The sequence below is a fragment of the Rhinatrema bivittatum genome, chromosome 8 (genome assembly GCF_901001135.1).
Source record: "Rhinatrema bivittatum chromosome 8, aRhiBiv1.1, whole genome shotgun sequence".
Classification (NCBI taxonomy): Eukaryota; Metazoa; Chordata; class Amphibia; order Gymnophiona; family Rhinatrematidae; genus Rhinatrema; species Rhinatrema bivittatum.
In genome coordinates this window covers 224,518,829-224,545,012 of record NC_042622.1, presented here as the reverse complement: position 1 = coordinate 224,545,012, position 26,184 = coordinate 224,518,829, and the positions used below count along the sequence as shown (strand labels likewise).

The 26,184-nt window shown below is 47.3% G+C and overlaps 1 protein-coding gene across 3 annotated transcripts; it reads right to left on the bottom strand.

Moving 5' to 3' along the window:
* Positions 1-3,882: 3,882 nt before the first annotated feature.
* OCEL1 (occludin/ELL domain containing 1) lies at positions 3,883-19,413 on the bottom strand. 3 transcript variants are annotated; one of them, XR_003858351.1, is made up of 7 exons: positions 19,323-19,413; positions 16,006-17,328; positions 14,671-14,867; positions 14,070-14,241; positions 13,658-13,708; positions 11,180-11,846; positions 5,157-5,234 (listed from the first exon to the last, which is right to left on the bottom strand). XR_003858351.1 is itself a non-coding variant. In XM_029613996.1 (6 exons), exons 2-6 carry the CDS (start codon positions 17,182-17,184, stop codon positions 5,115-5,117), a joined length of 1,719 nt encoding a protein of 572 aa, XP_029469856.1. In that variant the 5' UTR covers positions 17,185-17,328; positions 19,323-19,413; the 3' UTR covers positions 3,883-5,114. The 3 variants fall into 3 exon arrangements, 1 of the variants encoding a protein (XP_029469856.1); XR_003858352.1 differs by having other exon boundaries at positions 14,671-14,864; XM_029613996.1 differs by lacking the exon at positions 11,180-11,846 and having other exon boundaries at positions 3,883-5,234.
* Between the last annotated feature and the right edge of the window lie 6,771 nt (positions 19,414-26,184).

The following is a 26,184-nucleotide window of genomic DNA, read 5'->3' as shown; positions in this document are numbered from 1 at the left end:
GTCCTCGATCGTCTTAACATTCGATTTCGGCTGGGAGGGGGAGGGAATCGTATTGTTGACGTTTGGGTGTGTAAAGTATCGTGAAAATCGTTAAAATCGTGAGCCGGCACACTAAAACCCCCTAAAACCCACCCCCGACCCTTTAAATTAAATCCCCCACCCTCCCGAACCCCCCCCCCCAAATGCCTTAAATTACCTGGGGGTCCAGCGGCACACTAAAACACGGCACACTAAAACCCCCTAAAACCCACCCCGACCCTTTAAATTAAATCCCCCACCCTCCCGAACCCCCCCCCTCAAATGCCTTAAATTACCTGGGGGTCCGTAGCGGCGGTCCGTAGCTTAAATTACCTCCGTAGCCTTAAATTACCTCCGTAGCGGCGGTCCGTAGCTAAATCGGGGGAAGGGGGAGAGCAGGAAAACTGGCACACTAAATCGTGTAGTCTTCAGCCTGCGCCATTTTGCAAAATGGCCGCCGCAAAATGGCGGCGGCCATAGACCAAAACGATTCGACGCAGGAGGTCGTTCCGGACCCCCGCTGGACTTTTGGCAAGTCTTGTGGGGGTCAGGAGGCCCCCCCAAGCTGGCCAAAAGTTCCTGGGGGTCCAGCGGGGGTCCAGGAGCGATCTCCTGCCACGAATCGTTTTCCGTACGGAAAATGGCGCCGGCAGGAGATCGACTGCAGGAGGTCATTCAGCGGGGGTCCGGAACGACCTCCTGCGTCGAATCGTTTTGGTCTATGGCCGCCGCCATTTTGCGGCGGCCATTTTGCAAAATGGCGCAGGCTGAAGACTACACGATTTAGTGTGCCGGTTTTCCTGCTCTCCCCCTTCCCCCGATTTAGCTACGGTCCGCCGCTACGGAGGTAATTTAAGGCTACGGAGGTAATTTAAGCTACGGACCGCCGCTACGGACCCCCAGGTAATTTAAGGCATTTTGGGGGGGGGGTTCGGGAGGGTGGGGGATTTAATTTAAAGGGTCGGGGTGGGTTTTAGGGGGTTTTAGTGTGCCGTATTTTAGTGTGCCGCTGGACCCCCAGGTAATTTAAGGCATTTGGGGGGGGGGGGTTCGGGAGGGTGAGGGATTTAATTTAAAGGGTCGGGGGTGGGTTTTAGGGTGTTTTTAGTGTGCCGGTTTTCCTGCCCTCCCCCTTCCCCCGATTTACGATTTTTTGACGATAAATCGGGGGAATTGGTATTGTATCGTGGCCCTAACGATTTTTGACGATTTAAAATATATCGGACGATATTTTAAATCGTCAAAAAACGATTCACATCCCTATAAGAAATTCAAGCAGAACCTCAAAACCTGGCTGTTTGAACAAGCTTTCACCCAATGAACATCCGTTTCTAAAACGCCAGTTACTTATCCCTGTTACTCTGATCCATTGTCACTCGACTATTTATTTTATCACTCGACTATTTATTTTATTACGCTGCTAAACTTAACTTTAACGGTCTCTTACCTCCCATTTATTATTAAAATGGCCATTAACATTCGAATATTATTATCATTAGTTTAATCGTTCTTTGTTCTAATTTTGTTCTTAATTGATATATAATATGTGCACATTATTTCATATTGTCTGTAAAGCTTGTTGCTAATTTTTGTTTATTGTAAACCGAGGTGATGTTATTAACGTGCTGCAGTATATAAAAAATCACTAAATAAATAAATAAATAAATAAATAAATAAATAAATATTTCCTACTCCCAGTTAAGGCATCCTTGTTATAAAGTAACTTTATGCTCCTTCAAATTGTCTCTTGTTGATTGGTTGGTTATAGTTACTGCTTAGTTCGATGTAAACCGAGTTGATTTGATTTGTATCAAGAAAGTCGGTATATAAAAGCCTTTAATAAATAATAAATAAATAAATCATGTGTAGCTGGGTTGGTTGTGTCTGTTGTGGGAATGGGGTGGATTTTTATCAAAGCGTTGGCTCCTGTGTTTCCTCCTTGATTGGAGTTTGAGCGCATTTTGCACTGGAGCAAAAACTTCGATATGGTTGTCCCCGTGTGTTTGTGTATTCCCTGCGCGCCTGAAGACTAGCATTGGGGTTTGCGTGCGTTATTGTACATATGTGAGGGAAGGCTGAATGTGTGCATGCGGTATGTAGGGGTGCATGTTAATCACCTTGCAGTACTAGTGTGGAGATATTTCCAAGGGTCAGTAGACTTCCACTAACACAACTGCATGGGTTGCAGTCAGCCAAATTGTTTCAGAAGGCATGCGCTCATCCATTCATACAATTAAATGACTCAGCTATGCAGTAAATTAGCTTACACTCATGACAAATTAGTCAGAAATTTGCTGCAGCTCGGAGATGGCAGGCAAAGGCCTGGAAAACGTGCCTGAAGCGACTATTAAATCCTTCCATCTCTTCTTAAAGCGTCGGGCTGCTCTCTGCCTCCAGAGTGATTGTGCTATTACTTTACAAATGAAATAACCAAACCCTTTACAGACACTTCAGGCTCAGTTTTTCCTCTTGATGCGGGATGCTAAAAAGATTCCGAGTCTGAAGATTTTGAAAAGAATAATTTGTAGCCACAGAGAATTATTGCAGGAGCATCGTATGCCTTGCATTTTCCATCATATGGTTTTCTGACTAGTTTGTCTCCTTGATGTATCTGTACTGTGCCGCATGTGCCTTGTAGTGCTCTAGAAATGGTAAGTAGTAGTAGTAATCAGGACTTCATTTGTGGGGGAACTGCCCGGAACTGAGTTCCACGGCTTCTTTTCAGATTTAAGAGGCAGAACCTCAGGGGTTCCAGCCCCTCCCCTCCAGGCAGCCTGCGGGGAAGAGGGAGATGAGCCTGAGGCAGAGGGAACAAAGTGCAGCTATTCGGTTCTCTAATTCCGCCCTTCCCCTCCTGTCCTTCTGCCCCCTCCCCTCCTGTTTTGCAGAGAACAGGAGGATGAGGGTGTGAGCCTGCAGCAGACACTGCAGCCTAAAGTGCAGATACAAAAGGGGGTTGAATCAGCACAAGTTTGAAAGAGCATTGCCAGTCATCAAGGCTTCAACCCTGGCTACTGTGCTACTGCTCTGAAAGAACCATCTAGAACAGTGTTCCAGGTCCTGAGGAAGTGGTGCAGAGGTGGTGGTATAAATCAGTTCTGGTGGTGAAGAACAGCCAGGGGTTGGGGATGGAGGATCACTGGGGAAAGATAGTGTTTCAGTGAGAGTGTTCACAACTAGTCCTGGCCCCAGCCCCTCACACCTGACCCAGCTCCCCTCCTTCCCCCCCAAGCACTAGGGTTCCACCTCCTTTTTATCTACAAACTAAGCCCTGGTAGTAATAATAGTTTATGCAGCTTGTCTCACCAGGACTATTTTTGTTGTTGTTATTGTTTAGCGGGAGGTTTAATCCTACAAGGGTCCTTATTACATCATCATGTTCCCAGTGGGGGTTAGGTAGAAGGGAGCTAACCCCCTCCATTCCCTCATCCCATACGGGGCAATCAATCATTCTCAGCCAGAAGGCCAGGAGAGGAGCATCCTCAGCTCATGGCTCAGGCCCTGCACTTGGATCTTTGCTAGAAGACTACAAAGCCATCTCTCACCGGGACACCAAAGCCAAACACAGACCCAGGATATAGCTTGCAAATCCAGCTCTCCTGAGGGATTCTGGGAGCAATACCTCTGCTTGCTTATTGGTTCATTTTGCCAGCAGAGAACAACATTCTTATACTTATGAGATGATCTCCTCCAATCCCATCAACGAGAGCTAAGGAATGGTGAAAAAATGTAAGAATAGGCACCGTGCTTGTTATATTTTTCATCCCCATCGTTGAATTCTGCTACAAGTAACTTGTACATAAAACCCTCTTAGAGAAGTACAGCTATCTATATTATTCAGAGGAAGAGAGAAAGTCACAGCATTTAAGGGATTTTCATTTTATTCTATTCCCATTGTAAAAGGACACATGTGAACCCTTTCTCCCCAGCAGTTCCTTCAGAATCAGATTTCTTTACACCCAGGACTTGGTTCCAGCGGAGAGCTGCAATCTGCGGTAAACGCCTGGATTGATGCACTGTGCTGGAGCAGTGAGCTTAGTGCTCTCGGTAATAGCCCAGCATCTCTAAAGCAAGGACGCCTGCAAGGCCCCCACACATCCCCAGGCCGATGCAATACCGGGCGCGCAGGTTAACCCGCGGTTGGACGCGCGTCCGTAATCCCTGATGCAATAAGGGGTCAGCGCATCTAAACCAGAGCGAGGCTAACAGCGCTCACCACATGTAAATGCCACGTTGACGAGGCTGTTAGCTAGTACCCCCCGATGTAAAAAATAACCGTGCGCCCAACGCGCACATTTTAACCCTTAAAAATTAACGGCCAGCCCTGGAGCTGGCGTTAAGTCTTGAGGAGCCCCAAAAGTTAAGCAGAAAATGCTGCTTTTCTGTGACTCCGACGACTTACTACTGTCGCAGTATTAAGTCAGAGGAACCACAGAAAGCAGCAACATAGGGGAAAAAAAAAAAGGTCTTGACGGCAGTCAGGTTCGGAAAACAGACGCCTCAATTTACGAGCGTTCATTTTCCTATCCCTTGGCTATGCACGGGTTAGGAAAGTGGACACTCGTCAAATTGAATGCCTGTTTTCCTAACCCACGTGCAGCCACTTCTCCTGGGCGCTCGATGCCGAGGAGGCGCCAGGGACGCACAATTTCCCCAGCGCCTCCTTTTTAACGCAGCAGCTCATTAGCACACTGCATCGCGCGCCCGGGAGAGATGGACGGGCGCGCGTTAGGGAAGCGGGTGCTCATGAGTGAGCGCCCGTTTTAACGCATGTCTTATTGCTTCGGCCCCAGAGAGAGATGTTAGGCAAATCGGAAGAAGCTCGGACTAGGTGGACTCCAGGTCTTCTTTTGACGGATCCAGGTATGTGGCTGGGTTGATGGGCAGTGCCGTTGAGAGGTGCAGCCTCTTGTGTGGTGTTTTCTGCCCTTTGGCTGGGTAGCGGCACTGCTCAGTTACTAATCATTGACAGAACCTAAAAGACAAGTGCAGGTGGAGGGTCTGAGTACATAACTGGCAGGTCAGTGCAGCAAAACTCGTGTAGGAATGGGAGGAGGCCGCTGAACCCGTGCAATGCGCCTGAGGCAGCTTGGCCCTCAGAAGTAGATGGAGCCCTCCTTGGCCATGCTGTCGTATTCTTGGATCTGTTTCTTGATGTGTGAGAGCTTCTTCTTCAGATAGTCACATCGATCCTGCTTCTCCAGGAAAGCAGCATCCTGCCAGAGAGCAACGTGCATGCATTAGTCTCGCAAATACACATATATATGGTTTAGCACTCTAATTACTTTACTTATTCCTTGCCTTAATACAGTCTTTATGTTTAAACTGTGATCTGTCTTGGGCCGTGTTCATCGAATAAGGCGGAATATAAGAATTTAAAATAAATAAATACAAGAAAACCCAGCAAATTGTGGTTGAGTAGCCGCCCAACCTGTATTAGGCTAACAAATGTTTAAAACGTGTAAGCCCTTCCTCGGTCAATGCCTACTGTTTAAAACATAATTGCGTCGCTAGTACTCTCATTCAGATCACTGCCTAAACATTTGCAGGCCGCTGCAATTCAGCGCGCTCAGCCTAGTGCACAGCTTGCCGAAGGTTGGACGCAGGGTTTTGGATGCGCTACAATAACTGCCCATGCAACAGTGGGATTAGCGTATCCAAAACGCGTGTCCAAACCAGCATGAAGCAAACAGCACTCATCACATGTAAATGCCATGTAAATGAGGCTATTAAGTATTACCACCGATGCAAAAAAAATCACCGTGCGCCCGATGCGCACATTTTAACATGCAAAACTTAATGCCAGCCCAGAGCTGGTGTTAAGTCTTCATGCGCTCCAAGCCGCCACAAAAAACCCCCCAAAATACTGCTTTTCTGTGGTTCCTCCTACTTAATATTATCCCGATACTAAGTAGGAGGAACCACAGGAAGCAGCGTGAAAAAAAACCAATCTTGACGGTGGTCAGGTTAGGAAAACAGACGCTCAATTAACGAGCATCCGTTTTCCTAACCGGCGCACAGCCACGTCTCCTGGGCACCCGATGCCATGAACACGCTAGGGACGCACAATTTATCCCCAGCGCGTCCTTTTTAGCCCGGCAGCTCATTTGTGCGCCGGAGGATGTGCGCGTGTAGAAAAATCAGTCGCCCAGTTTGGACGCATGGTATTGCATCGGCCTGACTGAAGGATCATTGTTCAGTGGCTGTTGGAGCTCCTTGGAGGTAAGACTGTGTGGGCTCCCACTGACGCTTGGCTTGAAATAACTGTCAGGCCGATACAGTACAGTGCGCTCCGATGGAGCGCACTGTTAGCCTGCTATTGGACACGCGTTTTCCCTTACCCCTTATTCAGTAAGGGGTAAGGGAAAACGTGCGTCCAACCCGTGGCACCTAATAGCGCCCTCAACGTGCAAATGCATGTTGATGGCCCTATTAGGTATGCACGCGGGATACAGAAAGTAAAATGTGCAGCCAAGCCGCACATTTTACTTTCAGAAATTAGCGCCTACCCAAAGGTCGGTGCTAATTTCTTCCGGCGCCGGGAAAGTGCACAGAAAAGCAGTAAAAACTGCTTTTATGTGCACCCTCCTACTTAATATCATGGCGATATTAAGTCGGAGGTCCTGAAGAGTAAAAAAAAAGTAAATAAATAAATAAGTAAAATTTGAATTTGGCCCGTGGCTGTCGGGCCGAAAACCGGACGCTCAATTTTGCCGGCGTCCGGTTTCCAAGACCGTGGCTGTCAGCGGGCTCAAGAACCGACGCCGGCAAAATTGAGCGTCAGCTGTCAAACCCGCTGATAGCTGCCGCTCCTGCCAAAAAGGAGGCGCTAGGGATGCGATAGTGTCCCTAGCGCCTCCTTTTCCCCATTTCTACCTCGCCATCTAATTTGAATACTGTATCTCGCGCACCGGCGAGGGGCCAGTGCGCACGCCGGGAGAGCGGGCGTTCGTCCGCTCTCCCGCGGACTTTACTGAATCGGCCTGTGTGTTATCTCTTTCTCTCTACGTGGAGGGGGCGGGGTGGGCAGCTGTGCTATTGATGGCTCAGGTTTAATTTCAGTGTAATCACACAGGTACTGCTCTTGGTATGTCAGTGCTTCTAACAAAGCATAAGGAATGATCGAATGCTTGGCAGTTAAATCTCGAAGCACTGAAACCCTACTAATCTCATTAACGGACTCTATATTACTGAATCTTGAAAACAGACATCCTTGTCTTCTCATCCTCCTAGATCTAACAGCAGCATTTGACACGGTCAATCATAACACATTAATAGATCGTCTGTCAGACATTGGTATTAGAGATGAGGCCCTCAACTGGTTCAAATCGTTCCTACAGAACAGACAGTATAAGGTCAAGGTCAACAAGGAAGAATCTCAACCAGTCACCTGCAACTTAGGAGTCCCACAAGGATCGTCACTTTCTCCAACCTTATTCAATATTTACCTTCTACCACTTTGCCAGCTCCTCATCAACCTAAATCTCATCCACTACTTATACGCAGACGATGTTCAGATACTGATTCCAATTACTGAATCTCTCCAAAAAACTCTGGACTTCTGGAACTCTTGCCAACAAGCCATCAACAACTTACTCAGTAGCCTCAACTTGATCCTTAATCAAAACAAAACAGAATATCTCCTCATCTCCCAAAACGGAACCTACACACTTCCAAGTACCATCTTGTCTACTCAATTAACAATGACCCCACAAGTCAGAAATCTAGGAGTTATACTTGACAACCAAATGAATTACAGATCACTCATAAATAACATCGTAAACATAAGAACATAAGAACATAAGAAAATGCCATACTGGGTCAGACCAAGGGTCCATCAAGCCCAGCATCCTGTTTCCAATTACAAGTCTTAAAAAGACTGAGACCTCTCCTACATTTTAAAGACTTCCGATTAGTTCTACAAGCAATCATTCTCACGAAAATAGATTACTGCAACTCACTTCTACTGGGTCTCCCTGCCAACACCATAAAACCGCTACAGATGCTGCAAAACGCTGCAGCAAGGATCTTAACCAAGTCCAACAAAAGAGACCACATCTCACCCATCTTAAAAAGCCTACACTGGCTTCCCGTCAAATTCAGAATACTTTTCAAAGTGCTCTCAGTAACCCACAAGGCACTACACAACCTGGCACCACTCGAGCTCAAATTCCCTCTCCAACTCTACACCTCCACCAGACCAGTGAGACAAGCCTACAAAAACAACCTTCAAATCCCACCGATGAAGTCAGCATTAAGTAAAAGAGCTTTCTCCACAGCTGGTCCTAAACTCTGGAACACTCTCCCGTCAGATCTCAGATCAGTGCAATGCTCCACTACATTTAAAAAAAGACTCAAGACTTGGTTATTCAATCAAGCTTTCCCATAACATCAACCTGCGGAATATCCCTGCCAATGATCCCCTCCGTGGTAACCCGCTAGAGAACTATATAGATCTTCTCGAGAAATCACATGAACTTTGGCAGTCTAATGTCTAATATCTAATAACTTTATACTACCACCTGCTTATCTAGCCTACATTAGGCACCGTACCTTTTAATTATGTTATTAACCCCATATATCGTAATCCAAGTTAATTCGACCTGTTCATTGTAAGACATTTACTTGTCATTGTTATTGTTTAGAATGAAAACCGAATTGATCAATAATTCTGTTATTGGAAAGTCGGTATAGAAAAATGCTAAATAAATAAATAAGTAAGTAAGTAAGTAAGTAAGTAAGTTAAGATCCAGTATAAAGTCTTGCATTTGGGATCAGTACACAATAACGTTGAAACGTTGAGGTGCACTGACCAGTATTCCCTCTGAGTTTTGAAAGGCTGCATGCGCAAACATTTTCTTTTGTGCAAATTTTTATAAGCTGAGTTCAGATTTGTACTCTACAAGCCAGTAGAATGGAAAAAGGATTTCTTGTCCGTGCTATGTTTTGCTGTGTGTGTGTGGGGGGGGGGGGGGGGGGGGGGCTGGAAACACATGCACAGCTTAGAGGGAACAGCGGCACCAACCAGGAGAGAGGCCTTGGTGGGGTAGCATCTGAAAGTAGTGAAAGTTTGATACGGTGGTGGTCAGAGCCACATGGATGTACAGGGAGGGACATAACAGGGCAGAAAAAAAAGAGGGCGACAATGCCTCTGTAATAGGCGTTGGTGAGGGTTCAGTCTGGAAGCTGTACCTCAGGAAAGAAAGAGACAAACTAGAGGTTGTCCAGAGAAAGGGCCCTACACCAAAAGCCATACCGTATCAGATGAGACTTAGGGAGCTAAACAGGCCTGCGCTAGAAGGGAGGAGAGATGGGGTGTGACAGAGAAAGGCCTCAGACAGCTCACATAGGCTGAAGCCCTGCAGGTACCTGCAGATTTTATCCCAAATGTTCAAAGGGGATTCATGCACATAAATCCACACTGGAAATTCCCAGGTGCGCACGGCGCCAGGGCCGACATGCATGCACATCAACGTTTCCTCTGCTTGGGAGGAAGCATCATTTTGGGCATGTGGATATATGTGCATACTTTTGAAAATCAAAGGTACGTGTGTGCAAATGGTTTCCCTGCTCCAGCTGCAACACCTGGAATGCGTCCAAGAATGCAGGAAGCTTGCTTTTGTGCTTCCTTTCCTGTGCACAATCTCTTCCTCCCCCTCCTCCCAGTTATAAAGGCCGGGCAACCTCATAAAAATCCTTTTGAAAACTGGACCTCCTTAAATACCTGAATGGCACTGATAAAGTGCAAGTAACAAACCTTTTACAATGGAGAACTAGGGGCTCATGATATGAAGTTCCAAGACTCAGTAGCGTCAGGACAATTTTGTTTGTTTGTTTGTTTTGTTTTTAATGGAAAAGGTGGTGGGGACAAAAATGGTAAAGGATTTCAAAAAGGCATGGGATAAGCACAGGGGATCCCTAGTAGCCAAAGGGATGGCAATTTGCACAGAGCAGCAGCAGATACAGCCCCAAAACGGCGGTGGTACAACAGCCCCGCGCTTCCACGAAGGCGGGGGTGAGCCGCGTGTAAAGGCCCCGGCTGAGACCCAAACCTCAGCGGGCATGAGGAGGCTGGAGGTTTTCCAGCAGCCTCCCTACCCTCGGGGGGTTCTTATGGAACTCGGAATGAGACATAGAAGGAGGCCTGGCTGGGAGGCCTCATTAAGCTTGGTGATTGTAGGGATTATTATTCTAAACATAGAAGAGGGCTTGGGTGCTGGATTAAGCCCTGGGCTTGCGACAAGTGAAGCTGAAGAAGGCAAGGCCCAAAATGGCCTGCTAGTGGAGGCCTCCACTGAAAGGGATTTTGGGATGGACATGGAGGCCAGTGGTGGGAAAAGGGTTGAAAGGTCAGCAAAAAGACCTGGGGGAGGAGGGAGAGAGCTGGTGTTTGGTTTCAGATGGAAATGTTTAAGTACGGTCTCCCCAAGGTGGACGAATCTTAACCAAGCAGATTGGATGGGCCATTTTGGTCTTCACCTGCCATCTAACAGGGGGCAACTTTCACACTGTGTGCAGAGGTGCAAAGTCTGCAGGTACTTGTCACCCGCAGACAATCTGCCAGTTTTCAAAGGGAGAAAGTTCCCTTGGAAAATTGACTCAGAAAAAGTACTCGCACAGACCTGAACCTATTTGTGTCCATATTTTTTCCAGAAAAAATCTAAGCGTGTACTTTTGAAACTTCAAAAGGATGCATGTAAGAGCTAACTCCTCCCTGGGGACGCCTCTGCTATCTGTGCATAACGTTATACTGGCACGGACACTATGTCACTGTAGTACTGTCACTAGGTCGCTATTTTTAAAGGCATTTACATGCATCAAAGTAGCAGATATCATGGCAATTTTCCAAAGGCCGTTTACACACATAACGTGCCCTTATGCTTGTGCAACCTATTAATTCAATAGCAGATATCATAGCAGATATTCAAAAGCCCGCCTACATGCATAAAGGGCATTTATGCACTTAAATCCCAGTTTTAAGCTTATCAATCCTTCTGAAAAGTACCCCCTGTGCTTTCACCTGTTAATGTCTAGTGAACAATACATTCAGAGAAAATGAAGGATTCCTGGGTTTAAGTAAGCTGCCATCCTCCAAGTCAGCAGCATGAAAAGCAAAATCTAATGCAAAACCTCGGAAAAAAGGAAACTAACTCTGACATACTTTGTATTCTTCACACTCACAGCCGGAGGGAAGGCAGTTCGCTGATTGCAGCCGGAGGGAAGGCAGTTCTCCTTTATCACTCCACTCGCTGATTGCAGCCGGAGGGAAGGCAGTTCTCCTTTATCACTCCACTCGCTGATTGCAGCCGAAGGGAAGGCAGTTCTCCTTTATCACTCCACTCGCTGATTGCAGCCGGAGCGAAGGCAGTTCTCCTTTATCACTCCACTCGCTGATTGCAGCCGGAGGGAAGGCAGTTCTCCTTTATCACTACTCTCACTGATTCCAGCCGGAGGGATGGCAGTTCTCCTTTATCACTGCACTCACTGATTGCAGCCGGAGGGAAGGCAGTTCTCCTTTATCTCTCCACTCGCTGATTGCAGCCGGAGGGAAGGCAGTTCTCCTTTATCACTCCACTCACTGATTGCAGCCGGAGGGAAGGCAGTTCTCCTTTATCTCTCCACTCGCTGATTGCAGCCGGAGGGAAGGCAGTTTTCCTTTATCACTCCACTCGCTGATTGCAGCCGGAGGGAAGGCAGTTCTCCTTTATCACTACTCTCACTGATTCCAGCCGGAGGGAAGGCAGTTCTCCTTTACAACTATAATCACTGATTTCTGCCCAAAGGAAGGCAATTCTCCTATAAGCAGCTGGATTTGGAATGGCCTCTTTCTGGAAAGTTTGTGTAGTTGCAGAAAATGGGTAAAATCAGTCAAGGATTTAAATGCTAAAAATTGCTTAACTTTTTATTTCAGTTTTTTCAGTCTGTAAATGCTTTACATATTCTTCCGGTTAGAACACTTATGCAATTGACTTTTTTTTTTCTAATTGTAATGTATCTGATCCTGCGTTAATGGTCAGTATAGTGAAATATATATTTTTTATCGATAAACTTTATTCTGTTACAAAAAAACCCCTCCAAGACTTGAATGAGTCCCTTAGATTTCAGCAGGAATGGATTGAATTTAGGACTCTGAGGATCATAGCCTGAGGTGCTGGGGAGAGGGGGATGTCTGGCACCATCTTGGGATTTTCTGGCATTTTATGTTTTCTATTTGGGATCCTATGTCTGGATCCAAATCTCAGACCATCTCCAGCTGTTTTTTACCACAGCATATTCGTCACCAGTCAATTGGAAAAAGAGTTCAAAGTCCTTAGATTTACCCAGGAATGGTGAAAACCTCCCTCTTTGCCATTGCCTTCTCACTAAATACTTCATGGAGTCTCGCCTCTCCTCAGTAAGGCACGTTTTCCTTTTCTTTCCCCTTGACTTAACCTACTCTCGCAAACTAATTCACGCAACGGTTGATTTTTAAACGAGCGCTTGCCTGTCCATGCGCGCGCGGTTTCCGGCGTGCACACGTGGACGCGATCATTTTATAACATGCACACGGCGCGCGCACGTTTTAGAATATGACAGCCACACGCACATTGCGTGGCGGAGTTTAGCATCCACGCGCGCGCGTGTGGGCGGCCCGCGACTCACGTGCGCAGGGGAGGAATTTTCGAAATTACGCATGGCAATGCGATCGGGCCTTTGCCCAGTTCCCTCCCTGTCCGTTCCAATTAAGGAGCGGACTGGGAGGGAACTTTCCTTTAGCCCTACCTACCCTACCTACCCTTCCTCCCTTTTCCCCTCTCCTCCCCAACCCCTAAACTAACCCTACCTATCCCCTTTTTTTTTTTATTTTCATACTTACTGCTCCTCAGGAGCAGAAGTAAACTCCACGTGCTGGCTGGCTGGCGGTGCCTGCTTCCCCGGGACAGCAGCTAATGGCGCTGTCCCGGGCCCGCCCCCGGCCCACCCTCCCTGCCCAGACCGCGCCCCTGGCTTGCCCGTTTTACATGGCCCTGCACTTCTGTGCGTAACGGAGGTTACTCCCGAGGCTGGGGCCATTCTAAAATGCGAGCAGCACGCGCAAGGCCCAGCCATGCACGTAACCCCCGGTTTTTACGCCCGCTGCCCTTTTAAAATTGCCCCTTCATGTTCAGACCAGTCCTATTCTATTAACTCTCTCTCCATCCGGCTGGGAGAATCATTGGCCGCAGCTCTTTGTTTTCCCTTTGAATTTGTTTTAGTCTTATTTATTTATTTATTTATTTATTTATTTAGTGATTTTTTTTATATACTGCGGCACGTTAAAAACATCATTATTATTATTATTTATTTTATCTGTCTGTTATTGTTAAGTTGCTGTTATTGTTCTTGTATCTGCCGTGTATTTTTATGCTTGTATTTTTGTTATCTGCCCCGAACGTTGGAGGGTGCGGGGGTAAAAGTAATTTAAATAAATAAATAAAATGTTAGTTAGTGCATTACTTTTTTTTTTTTTTTTTCACGAAAGCAGGCAAAGGTTCGCAGGGAAGGCATCGGGATAACATCGTGCAACAAATCAGCCAGTTAGCTCCACCTTCGGGGAAAATTGCAGCAGCTTATTCGCACAAGCAGCACGCACTCCGGGGCTCCCCGCACCCCTACCCACCTTTTTCTTCTTGTCGTAGTCTTTAAGGACATTCAGGACTCTGCTGCGTCCCTGTGCAAAGGAAAGGAGGGAAGAACGGTCAGTGGGGCTCTTACGTGGGGCTGTGATTGAGGAGGCTGCACGAGAAAGGGGAATGGCAAATGCACTTGGGTCACACCAAGTTCCGCCAACCTGAGTCGGTCGCTGGCAAATCGCCGACGCTCGGAAAATAAGGAGCTCAGGCTGGTTCTGTGGAGTCTGCAGCAGGTAGAACTCCAGACGTGGTTTAAACTCTCCAGGAACAATAGTCCATCCCAGGAGGCATCCCCCATTAGAAAACATTTTGGTCTATTATTTTCTGAAGGTTATTGACAGCAGTGTGCTCCAAAGCTCTGTGGAAAGCGCCTGGCCTGCCCATAGACGAAGCACTCACCTCCTTGCTTTGTGTGTGACGTGGCAGCTTTCTCATCATGGCATCCAGTTCCTTAAACTTCTGCACGCAGTTGTTCACTTCACCGTACAGCTCCTTGTACTCGGCGTACTGATCATTAAACACAGCCTTGTACTTCTGCCTCTCCTCCGGGCCGCAGATCTCAGGGTACTTCCTAAGGCAGAAAGGGAGAGAACAAGCCAGGGAACGGCTGGGATCAAAGCACTAACCTGAACCTCAGGGAAAGACAAAGGAGGCCGAGAGGCCCGTGGGGAAGTTGAGGACGGAGCCAGAGGCCCTGAGATCCAGGAGAAGCGGGTTGAGCCTGTGAGATCCCGAGCGTTGTGGCGGCCTCTTCCACTATCCCGCCTCTGCTCCCAAACAGGATGACTGAATATGCCCAGGCACAATCTACTGCAAAGTCCGTCACTGCCTGTAATTAAACTCCCTCAAACTTTCTGTCAGTAGTGAGGCTTCAACTGCTGTTAAATAGCATGGGCTCTGGCATATATCTTCACTGTATCATTTATTTCATCCCCTACAGTGTGATATTAAGAATAGAAAGCAGAAATAGAGAAAAGCCACCTGCAACGTTTGAACTCACAGGATATAGTCTGGGACCATGTGTGGCTTTGGTGTGTGTCCTGTTGGGATTGATTGATTTAGGACTCCTTGGTTATCTCCCTCTTCTGAAAACTGGATTAATTTGGAGAATTTTCCTCTGGAGCTTCCATCCAGCGGCATCTCATCCTGGAAGACGATTCTCTTGGGCTTGTCCCTCCTGAGAATTGAATTTTGCTGCTAAAGACAGAATGAAAGACAATGTTTTTTGTTCCTACCCAAGGGATCTCAATAAGAACATAAGAAATTGTCATGCTGGGTCAGACCAAGGGTCCATCCAGCCCAGCATCCTGTTTCCAACAGTGGCCAATCCAGATTATAAGTACCTGGCAAGTACCCAAAAACTAAATCTATTCCATGTTACCGTTGCTAGTAATAGCAGTGGCTATTTTCTTAGTCAACTTAATTAATAGCAGGTAATGGACTTCTCCTCCAAGAACTTATCCAATCCTTTTTTAAACCCAGCTACACTAACTGCACTAACCACATCCTCTGGCAACAAATTCCAGAGTTTAATTGTGCGTTGAATGAAAAAGAACTTTCTCCGATTAGTTTTAAATGTGCTACACGCTAACTTCATGGAGTGCCCCCTAGTCTTTCTATTATCTGAAAGAGTAAATAACCGATTCACATCTACCCGTTCTAGACCTCTAATGATTTCAAACACCTCTATCATATCCCCCCTCAGCCGTCTCTTCTCCAAGCTGAACAGCCCTAACCTCTTCAGCCTTTCCTCATAGGGGAGCTGTTTTATCTTCGTTATCATTTTGGTAGCCCTTCTCTGTACCTTCTCCATCGCAATTATATCTTTTTTGAGATTCAGCGACCAGAATTGTACACAGTACTCAAGATGAGGTCTCACCATGGAGTGATACAGAGGCATTATGACATTTTCCATTTTATTCACCATTCCCTTTCTAATAATTCCCAACATTCTGTTTGCTTTTTTGACTGCCGCAGCATCTGCTAATGGTGTGGACTGTGCACGCACTCTGTTAATGTTTGCTCATAATAGAGAGACACACAGTGCCATGCAGAAAAAAAGGCCTGCTTCCAAGTCTCAAATGCAATGCTCCATTTGCCAACACCACAGTCAGATACCAGGGATGTAAACAAGAGGCACAGGTAACGACACGCCATAGTATTGGCATGGCATCATCATACAAGTTGCGCAAAATGTCTGCCATTTTCAAAGCTCTTGTTCATTTCTGTCACACTTCTGAGCCCCCAAAGCATCCCCCATCTCCAATATGGTAACAGATTTCTTTGATTATGTATTGGTTCCTAAAATGTGGGCTATCCAAGATGTGAGACTTACCTGGACTTTGAATGTCTGTCTCTGTCTTCTGGCTCTTTCATGTCTCCACATTCTTAAGCACACCAAGGAGCTGATCATGTACAGCAGCATACTGATGAAAAGGAAGGCTATGGCTGCCACCTGACCACCTTCCACCCGGCAGAAGGCCACAATAAGTGGGTTGGTGGCAAATATCGAGTAGCACAGCCCTCCCCTATTGACAGTGTTGATGTACGCAATGCCTGCTGCCATGTACAGGAGGAACATGATGATATTGATGGAAAATTCTGTCATGGGCCACCAGTGAGAATCCAAGAGGATAGTCCTGTAGTACATCGTCAACCCTAAGCCAAGTAGGATCAGTGTGACCAGCCAAACCAGGCTGGCCACCACCAACACGAAGGGAGTCATTGGGCCATAGTAATTGTAGCCGACTCCTCCTCCAAGGAAACTGGTTTGTATCTGCGTGCCAAATAGGTTGTTCCATTGGTAGTCTTTCTGAATATAGGCACAAACGCAAGCAAAGACCATGCCTCCCAAGAGAAGCTGAACCCCAGCCAAAATCCTAAGCAAGCCAGGCCAGGACTTCATGTATGAGTATTTCTGACTGTAGGCTTCCACTTTGTCTTTATAGCTGAGGGAAATGTGGCTTTTCCCCTCTTGGGGATCATAAGGGATTTTGGACAGGGATGTCTCTGATTCTAAAGTGTTGGACCACTCTTTAAGATGACCATTTACATTTTTACTTCCTGTTGTGGTCTCCTCTTCTAGACATGCCTTTCTGCAGTCTAAAAGAGGACTAACTGGCGGGGAACATCTCACGCCTTCTTGTACATGTGCCACAAACTGCAGTCTCTCTGGATCTGCTTTTCTTCTCTGGAAAAAGTTCTTCCATGATCTAGGAATAAATCGTCTGATGGGCTTCAAGCTGAAGAAGCTTGGGTCCTCTGAGTCCAGCTGCCCATTGCCTTCAAATGATGTAGAAGGCAAGGGAGGTCCATCAGCCAGAGGGGCAAAATAGTCACATGAGGAACTTGGGTTAGTTGGCGTGCTAACGGAAGTTTTACAGACATGTGAAGGCCACATTGATTTGGAGGAGCTAGAAGCACTGCCCAGGTCTTCCACATCTAGCACTGGCCTCCTCTTCTTTTCTTTATCTGAAGTGGATTCAGACCACCTGAATGTCTCTTCTGTAGCCATTAGGTATGGGCTTTGCAATAGCTAATGTCTTTCCAGCAGATCACAGATTCTCCTTAGCACGTTCCTTTGTCCCTAATTCCTCTTCTCGGCAATCCATACTGTCACGTGGCCACCTGGAGAGGATGGTGCTAGGAGAAGGAATGCCTAGAAAAAAAAAGGAGTTTGGGAAATTACATTAATTTTGTTCCTATCCTTGTTCTATCTATTTCTGGATGTCAGTGGTTAGGTGATCACAGCTCCGCCATGGTACTTGTGATTTTCTTTCTTGGCAGAATACTGCAGAGGTTTGTTAGTTCCTTTCTGTGGCCCACAGCACCTGGTGTTCCAGTGGTTTCCCATTCAGATACTAGCTAGATCTGATCTTCCTTAATTTCCAAGATCTCAGAAGTTCAGGCTCAGGCTAGCATTCATACCTGGCAATTCTCCAGATTTGCTGTGGAGACTCCAGAATATTAAAGAAATTGCTGGGTCTCTAGGCTGACACAGGAAAACTCTTGGTGTAGCAGGGAACTGCCTGCATGGTCTACAGAAGAGGACATCACCTGGATCCATGCAGGCAGAAAGGAAGGGCATCAGCCACATGGGCGGACGAAAAACAGTCCTGTGTGGCTAGAAGAAGCAGTGTCAGCCCATGCAGCCAAAGAAGGAGAAGGCCAAGCAGGTCTGAAAGAGGAAGTGGATGCTGCTGGTGGGTTCTGACTGAGAGAGAGAGAGAGAGAATGAATGAGTGTGTGTGTTTGTGGGAGAGTGAGAGAAGTTAATGTGAGTGTATGTGTGTGAGTGAGCATGTGTGAGAAAATGTATGTGAGTCTATGTGAGAGAGAGTGTGAGTGGTTGTGTGTGTGTGTGAGAGAGGGTTTATCAGTCAGTATGTATGGAGAATGAGAGGAATGAGTGTGTAAGTGAATATGTGTGTGAGTGAGAATGAGCATGTGAGTGTGTATGTAAGAGTGTGTATGAGAGAGCAGAAAGTTTGGGTGCATACAGCTTCTGCTCTCTCCCATCACCCCATTAAGCAAAGACATTCTCAGGGTGACTCGAAATCAAAACATTCCTAAATATGCCAGTGCAGCTGGGAATGGTATCAATAGCAACTGTAAAACAAGGAGGCCCATATTCAAAAGCCATCTAGATGGATAACTCAAAAGGTATCTATTTAAATGGAAAATTTGGCATATTCAGCCACTTATCCGGCTAAATTATAATAGTTATAAGTAGTTGTCCGGTGATAATTTAGCCAGATACGTTAGGGGCATTCCATGGGTGTAAACAAGAGGTGCTGAGTTAGCCATAGGGCTGTCCTAAAATTAGTTGGATAAACTTATCCGGCTCACTTTAAGATAGTTGGATATATTCAGTGGTTAGCCAGATACATTTATCTGGCTAACTGGCTGAGCCTCACAGTGTCTGAATATGGATTTCCAGATGACCCGGAACGACCTTAGTATTTTCCCACTTGTTTCCAGTGAACCCTTCCCAGTCTTCTTCAAGAATCGAAGTATTGTGTGCTCCCAGGCTGCTTGTGGCGCCGATCATTTAGCACCCATCAAGAGCAAGATAGGTCCCAAGCTTATAATGCCTCTTCCCCAAAGAGCTTACAATTTAAGGCAGGGATTTTTTTTTTTTTGGGGTGGTCATATTCTGAAACGATGTCCCATGCGGATACCGCACCCGATAGTCCATATGGACTATGACATTGTAAATGATATCACACGTGATACCTACCAGACACAAAGCAGTCCGTGTGAGGTCACCGGCGACACAACTCCGAACAGAACTGCGTGCAGGTGCTCAGCTTAAAGGTTTTCAGTTACAGAAACAGCAAAGAAAGTGCGAGTTTCGGGGGGGGGGGGGGGCGAGTATTGGTGTTCGCTATAAGACTTTAGAAACAGAGCACGATAAACAATGTGGGGGGTTTCCTTTTACATTTTGCAGAATGTGAGCTCCGTGCTAAAAGAGGAAATATTCTGAAGCTTTTGTGAAGAGCCCTGGTATTAATAAGCAGAGTGGTGGTGTCAGCAGGCCCCTCGCTCCCTTCCTGTACAAAGCATGATTCCATCCCAGCCGGAATGAGCACATTCCAGGGAAGAGAAAGACTTTTCCATGATTTCAAAGCTTTTTTTAAATTTTTTTTTTACCTTTTTCTTTTCTACCGTTGCTCCCCAGCGCTTTAGCTGCTGCGCTTCTCCGCCTGTTCCTTCCTCTCTCCCGCAGCAGCCAGGGACAGTGGGGCAGTGCCAGGCTCTGCTGCCTGGATCTGGGAAGTTATCTGCTACTAATGTATAATACGGCGTTAAACATTAACTGCCTTTTGTTAAGTAGGAGGCTGGTAGAGCTTTACTGAGAGAATCTGTCAAATACATCTTTGATTTTGAGCAGATCCCTCCTACCTTGAGGGTAAGATAAGGTGTATTTCAAGGCGTACATACTTCCTCCCTTACCCTTCTTTCTCCTGGTGATGAGAAGATTCAAATCCCTACTGCTAGAATATCTTTACAATGAATCGTATACAGCACGAATGTAACTTCACCCTATCAGGGAATATTTCCCTACAACATTTAGGGGCAGATTTTAAAAGTCCTGCGCACATAAATCCAGCCGGATTTACGCGCGCAGGGGACATGTGCGCCGGCGCGCCTATGTTGCATAGGCCGCTGGCGCGCGCAAAGCCCCGAGATGTGCGTAAGTCCCAGGGCTTTGCTTGGGGGGCATGTCGGGGGCGGCGCGGCATTCGGGGGCGTTCCAGGGGCGGGGCCGTGGGATTGGTGCCGGCCCGGGGGCATTCTGGGGTGTGACCGAGGCCTCAGAACCAGCCCCCAGGCCGGGGAATGGCGCGCTGGCAGCCGGCCGGCGTGCACAACTTTCTGAACAAAGGTAAGGGGGGATTTAGTTAGGGCTGGGGGGTGGGTTAGGTAGCGGAAGGGAGGAAAAGGTGGGGGGACCGGAAAAAATGTTCCTTCCGAGGCCGCTCCGATTTCGGAGCGGCCTCGGAGGGAACGGAGGCAGGCTGCGCGGCTCGCGTGCGCAGGTTGCACAATTGTGCACCCCCCTGCCCGCGCTGACCCTGGATTTTATAACATGTTATAAAATTGTGCGTAGATTTCTTTGTGCCGGGTTGCGCGAACAAATCTACGCCTGCGCATAACTTTAAAAATCTACCCCTTAGGGGTAGATTTTCAAAGGGTTCGCGCAAATCTTATAAAACCCTGAAAACCTACCCCTGCCTCCCCCTGCGTGCACCAAGCCTATCTTGCATAGGCTCGGCAGCACGCACAAGCCCCGGGCCGCGCGTAAGTCCCGGGGCCTGCAAAAGGGGGCATTCCGGGGGCAGGGCTGTGGGCGAAGCGCTGGCCCGGGGGCATGCTGGGGCGGGACCGAGGCCTCCGGCACTGCCGCCATGCCGGGGGATGGAGAGTCAGTGCACGCAAATTACGCCTGCCCGGACGCAGGCATAACTTCTTCGATAAAGGTTAGGAGGGGGATTTAGGTAGGGCTGGAGGGTGGGTTAGATAGGGGAAGGGAAGGGAAGGTGGGGGGAGGCGGAGGGAATGGAGGCAGGCTGCTTGGCTTGGCACGCGCAAGTTGCACAATTGTGCACCCCCCCTGCATGCTCCGACCCTGGATTTTATAACATGCATGTGGCAGCGCGCGCATGTTATAAAATCGTGTGCAGATTTGTTCACGCCGGGTTGCACGAACAAATCTGCGCCCGCGCGTACCTTTAAAGATTTGCCCCTGTATCTATTATATATATATATATCGGGCCGATACAGAAAACTCTCCTGGGCGCACATTCCAGTAAATAAATTTATGCAAATGAGAGCCTGCGGTAAAAGGAGGCGCTAGGCACACTAGCGCGTCCCTTGCGCCTCCTTTTTGACAGAAGCGGCAGCTGACAGCGGGTTTGACAGCCGATGTTCAATTTTACCGGTGTCGGTTATCGAACCCGCTGACAGCCATGGGTTTGGAAAACGGACACCGGCATAATTGAGCGTCCATCTTCCAATCCTCAGGCTGCAGGCAGATTTTTAAATGTTTGTACAGAAAAGCTTTTTTTTCTGCTTTTCTGTGCACTTTCCTGGTGCCAGCCGAAATTAATGCCTGCCTTTGGCAGGAGTTAATTTTTGAGAGTAAAATGTGCGGCTTGGCTGCACATTTTACTTTCTGAATCGCGCAGGAATAACTAATAGGCCCATTGCGGGCGCTATTAGTTTCGGGGGGATTGGCCGCACGTTTTCGACTCGCTTTTACCCCTTACTGTATAAGGGGTAAAAATAGCATGTTGAAAACGCGCGGCTAAACACGGGCTAACAGTGCATTCCGCTGGAGCGCACTGTACTGTATCGGCCCGTACATATATAAAAGGCTTGTGTTAGTTGATTGGTCCCACTGTCATGTCTGTCTGTGGCCACTAGGTGGTGCCCAAACCAGTGGAAGATGCTCTGTGCAAAGACTATATGCTCTGTCTGCAAAGCCCTGCACATACACATACACACACACACACAGGCACGCATGCCCCCCCCACACACATGCACACAGGCACACACACACACACATGCAGGTAGACACCCACACACATAAAGGCACAGGCAGACACACTCGCACAGGCGCCTACACACACATAATCGCACGCACACACATGCACAAGCTCCCCCAAACACACACATATATGTTCTGTCTGCGAAGCCCTGTCTCCCATGCTCTCACACACAGGGGACAAGCAGGCATAGGCACTTACACATAGGTGTACAGAAGCTTGCGCAAGCACCCATGAACATGCACAAGCTCACACAAGCGTGCTAAGCTTGCATGTAATGGGGTTTTTTTTTTTCAATTTAAAGGTCCATTTTTAGCTGTTGTGTGGCTCTGACCCAACCAGAGTGAGCCGCATAGGTTAAGTGGCTAACTCCAAAAATTGGAATTAGTGGCATAACTTATGCAGCTCACTCTGCTCCGCATGGAAACACCTCCCACCCGCAAAATGAGTTATGCGGCTGGATTTTAGCTGCATACAGCTTTCAATATAGCTGGGTAGCCATTTAGTCGGATAACTTTTCAGTTATCCGTCTAAATGGCTTTTGAATATCGACCTCCGTACATGATTATTTCTCTTAGTTGACCCTCCAACCCATTCCCTCCTCCTTCCCCGACGCTGTCCTCCCATCATCAGAGCATGCATCGAATATCAAATGATGTTAATTTAGCTTTCCCTAACACAACATAATGTTGCACAGACTTCTAATATACGATAACGTCTATACTGCACAGGCTTGTCCAACATTATGCTTGCTTATAGTAATGCAAGCAGCTTACTAAAAAACCACAGTAGATATCAGGCAGGAATGCAAAATGTGACCTTTTTTTCCATTGTGCATGTTGCGACCATATCTTTTCAAATGTCAAGTTCTTATGATTTTTGAGAGTGGTGATCATGTTCAACCTATGTACGCATTCAATAGGTCTGAAGCCTTGCTGCTGGAGAAGGGCCCTTGGGATTTTTCTGTTGATAAGCAAGTTTGCATTTGGCAGCCAATACCAATTGTTGTAGTAATAGTTGTGTATAATGGTTGCCATATTCAGATGGGGTGTATAACAAAGCATGTTTTGGTGCAGGTATCATTTCCAAACCTACCACTTTTCCCAAGAAAGAATATATCGTGCCCCAAAGCACTATAATAACAGGACACGACCACCACATGTGATAAAATGAGCTAGTATTCCCACAACCCCTCCAACACTTTGTATCAAAATTTGGGCGTGCTTTATGTAGTTTCTCAGGGGGTGAGGTACCAACTCAAGAGAACCTTACAGCTGTTTTCAATTCTAGATGTAAAAATAGAACATTTTCTAGTATGCACGAAGGAAAGGTCCCATTCATCTTCTGTTATTGCAGTACCAATTTCTCTCTCCCAAACAAGTATTTGAGAGGAGGGCCTTAGAAAATTCTTTGTTCTACAAGTTATAAATCTTTGTGACGGAACCCTTTAAGGAATCCGCTAAATTACAATACCCCTCATGCCTGTAATGCTTTGGCCTGCTGCAGGATGTCCCACCCTTGAACGCTGCTAATGCGGCTGAGACGCCACCACCACACCACCATTTCCCTGGGCCTCCCTAGGCACACATGCACATACGGCGCACCAATACTTAGAGGCCCCGCAGCAAGAAGCAAGTCTGATGGCGCTCAGTGATGACATCACACTGCTGGGTAACTAAATCCCAGCCGCGCTACAAGCTTTCCCTCAGCAACAGGTCCTTCAGCTCATGCAGTGCGTGTTGCTATATTATCTCTGTGCTTTGTCTCCTTCTTACCTTGCCTTGTCCTGCCTTGTTGTTATCTTGCTTTGCCTTGTCCTGCCTTGTCCTGCTTATTCCCTAGTGTCTTGTCTATCTGTCTCTGCTTGACTTCTGATTCTGACCCTGGCCTTGGACTCCAACTACCCTTATAGACTGCTGCCTGCTCTGACCTTAGCCTGGATGTCAACACTGCCTGATCTCTGTCTTCCCCAACCTTAGCCTGGAGCTCAACATTGCCTGATCTCTGCCTGCCCTGACCTCGGCCTGGACCTTGACACCATTTGCTCGCTGCCTGCTCTGACCTCTGCTCCCTACTCAACTTTGACTGCTCCTTACAGGACACTCGCCTAATTCCTGCTGGCCCCTGGAATCCAAGGTCTCAACCTGCAGGGAATGGAGCTGGTATAGGTGAAGCCTTAGAACCGATCCTAATAAGAGCGAGTCCATCTGCCGTCAGTGTGGGCCTAGTAGGTTCACTTACTAGGCTTTGTCATTACGCCACAGCCCATTGGCCCACATTCGTGACAGATTGCTGAGGCCATGAGCTTGGTGGACTTGTTCCTGGCTCAGGCTCTCTCAGGGTTGGCTATCCAGGTCCAACAGCAGCAAGACCAATTCAACCGTACGACCTGCATACTCCAAGACCTTGCAGCTTGAATGGATTCCATGCAGGGCTATGCACCCATACCTACACTGGCCCCTCCTCCAACTGGCATCTGAAACCCATGGCACATTTACCACCACTATACTGGTATGACAGGGATCCTAAGGCCTGCAGAGGCTTTACTAACCAGTGCATGATGTACTTTGAGCTATAGGCTACCAACTACCCCTCGGACTGGACCAAGGTGATGTTGTTTATTCTCTCTCTCCTGGCAGGTCCTGCCCTAGCCTGGCTTTCACCTCTATGGGAACAGAACGACCCCCTGGTGAAGAGTCTGGATAACTTCCTGAAGCAGTTCTGGCAAATATTTGACGAGCCTGGTTGGTCCTCCTCAGTTGCCATTGAGTTACTCTGCATTAGGCAGGGCACCTGCACAGTTGGAGATTATGCCAACCAAATCTGGATGCTGGCCTTGGAACTCCATTGGGGTGAAAATAGTCTCACTGCCATCTTTTGGTAGGGCCTTGCAGAGTGCATCAAGGATGAGCTAGCTGACTGGGACCTGTTGCCTGGACTGGAGGATCTCATTGCGCTGGCTGTGTGGCTTCCAAGAGCAGGTCCAGGCGAGAGAGGCTTCTCGATGGCATTTTAGGCTGGCTCCCAAATTTCAGTATCCTCTGATCCCTACCACAGATGCCACACCTGCTTCCTTCACTGAAGAGCCCATGCAACTCGGCAGAGCCCAGCTCTCCGAAGAAAAGTAGAGATGCTGGTGGCTCAACCTCTGTCTCTTTTGTGCCACATAGAGGCACTTTGCTAGCCGTTGTCCCAAGAAGGTGGAAAACACCTGAGCCTAGATTTGGTTGGAGAGCAACCCTAGGTTGGCCTTCATCCTCTCCTCAATTACTTGTGCTAATTTGCCTCACTTCCCACAATACAGAGGTACATACTGAGGCATTCCTGGACTCTGGTGCTGGAGGCAATTTCATCATCGAAGCACTGGTATGCCAATACAACCTTCCCACAGCAACCTTGGAGAAGCCAGTTACCATCTCCTCAATTTATGGTGAACCCCTTCCTGATCAGATGTCTTTGGTTACCCTGCTGCTCACTCTTCACACTGGACTTCTGCACAGGGAAAGCATTGCTCTCTCTATACTACCCAAGGCAGTCGAACATCTTTGGCTTACTCTGGCTGATGCTACACAATCCCACTATAGACTGGCAGGATCTGTAAATTGTCCTGGGGGCCCTCCTGTCAGCAATGATGTCTCTCTTGGGTTACCTTACCTGTGCCAGTAGCGAGGACTCTGATCCCAGTCATTCAGGGTCTCCCTCCTCAATATGCAGCATTTGCAGACATCTTGGCATTTGCAAACATCTTTAGCAAGAGGCATGCTGAGACTCTGCCATCCCACAGGTCCTCTGACTGTCCAATTGACCTGCTTCCAGGAAAAATGCCTCCGCCCCCCGTAGGGGCAAGGTCTACCCACTATCTGCTCCTGAAATGACAGCAATGTCAAGCTACATCAAAGAAAACCTGGAACGAGGATATATCAACCCTTTGTCCTCTCTGGTAGAGGCAGGCTTCATCTTTGTCAGAAAGAAAGATAGCTCCCTCAGGTCATGCATTGACTACAGGGGCCTCAGTGCCATAACCTGCAAGAATAGATACCTGCTGCCTCTAATTACGGAACTTTTTTATCATCTGCATGGAGCACAAATATTTACTAACTGGACCTGAGAGGAACCTATAACCTATAACCTCATCTGGATACAGGAAGGGGACGAATGGAAGACAGCATTCAGTACCCATGATGGACATTATAAATACCTAGTAATTTATTTATTTTATTTATTTATTTATTTAAAATTTTTATATACCGGCATTCATGATACAATCACATCATGCCGGTTTACATAGAACAGGGGTGTACAAAGAACAAATGAGTAACCTATTAGTGAGGAGGAAGCAGTTACAAATAACAAGGTACTAGAACTGGGAGTAGAGAAGAAAGGGAGAGGATAACATTAGATAAAGATATTTACATTAAATTAACATTTTTACAATGGGAGGTAGTTCAACAGGCTGCAGTAAT

Excerpts from the sequence above, each read along its gene's own strand:
- OCEL1 (XM_029613996.1), bottom strand. The coding sequence starts at position 17,184 with ATGGCTACAGAAGAGACATTCAGGTGGTCTGAATCCACTTCAGATAAA. Across the intron at positions 14,242-14,670 it reads ATGGTCCCAGACTATATCCT|GAAGTACCCTGAGATCTGCG; the intron begins GTGAGTTCAAAC and ends TTTCTGCCTTAG. Across the intron at positions 5,235-13,657 it reads ACTACGACAAGAAGAAAAAG|GATGCTGCTTTCCTGGAGAA; the intron begins GTGGGTAGGGGT and ends GCTCTCTGGCAG.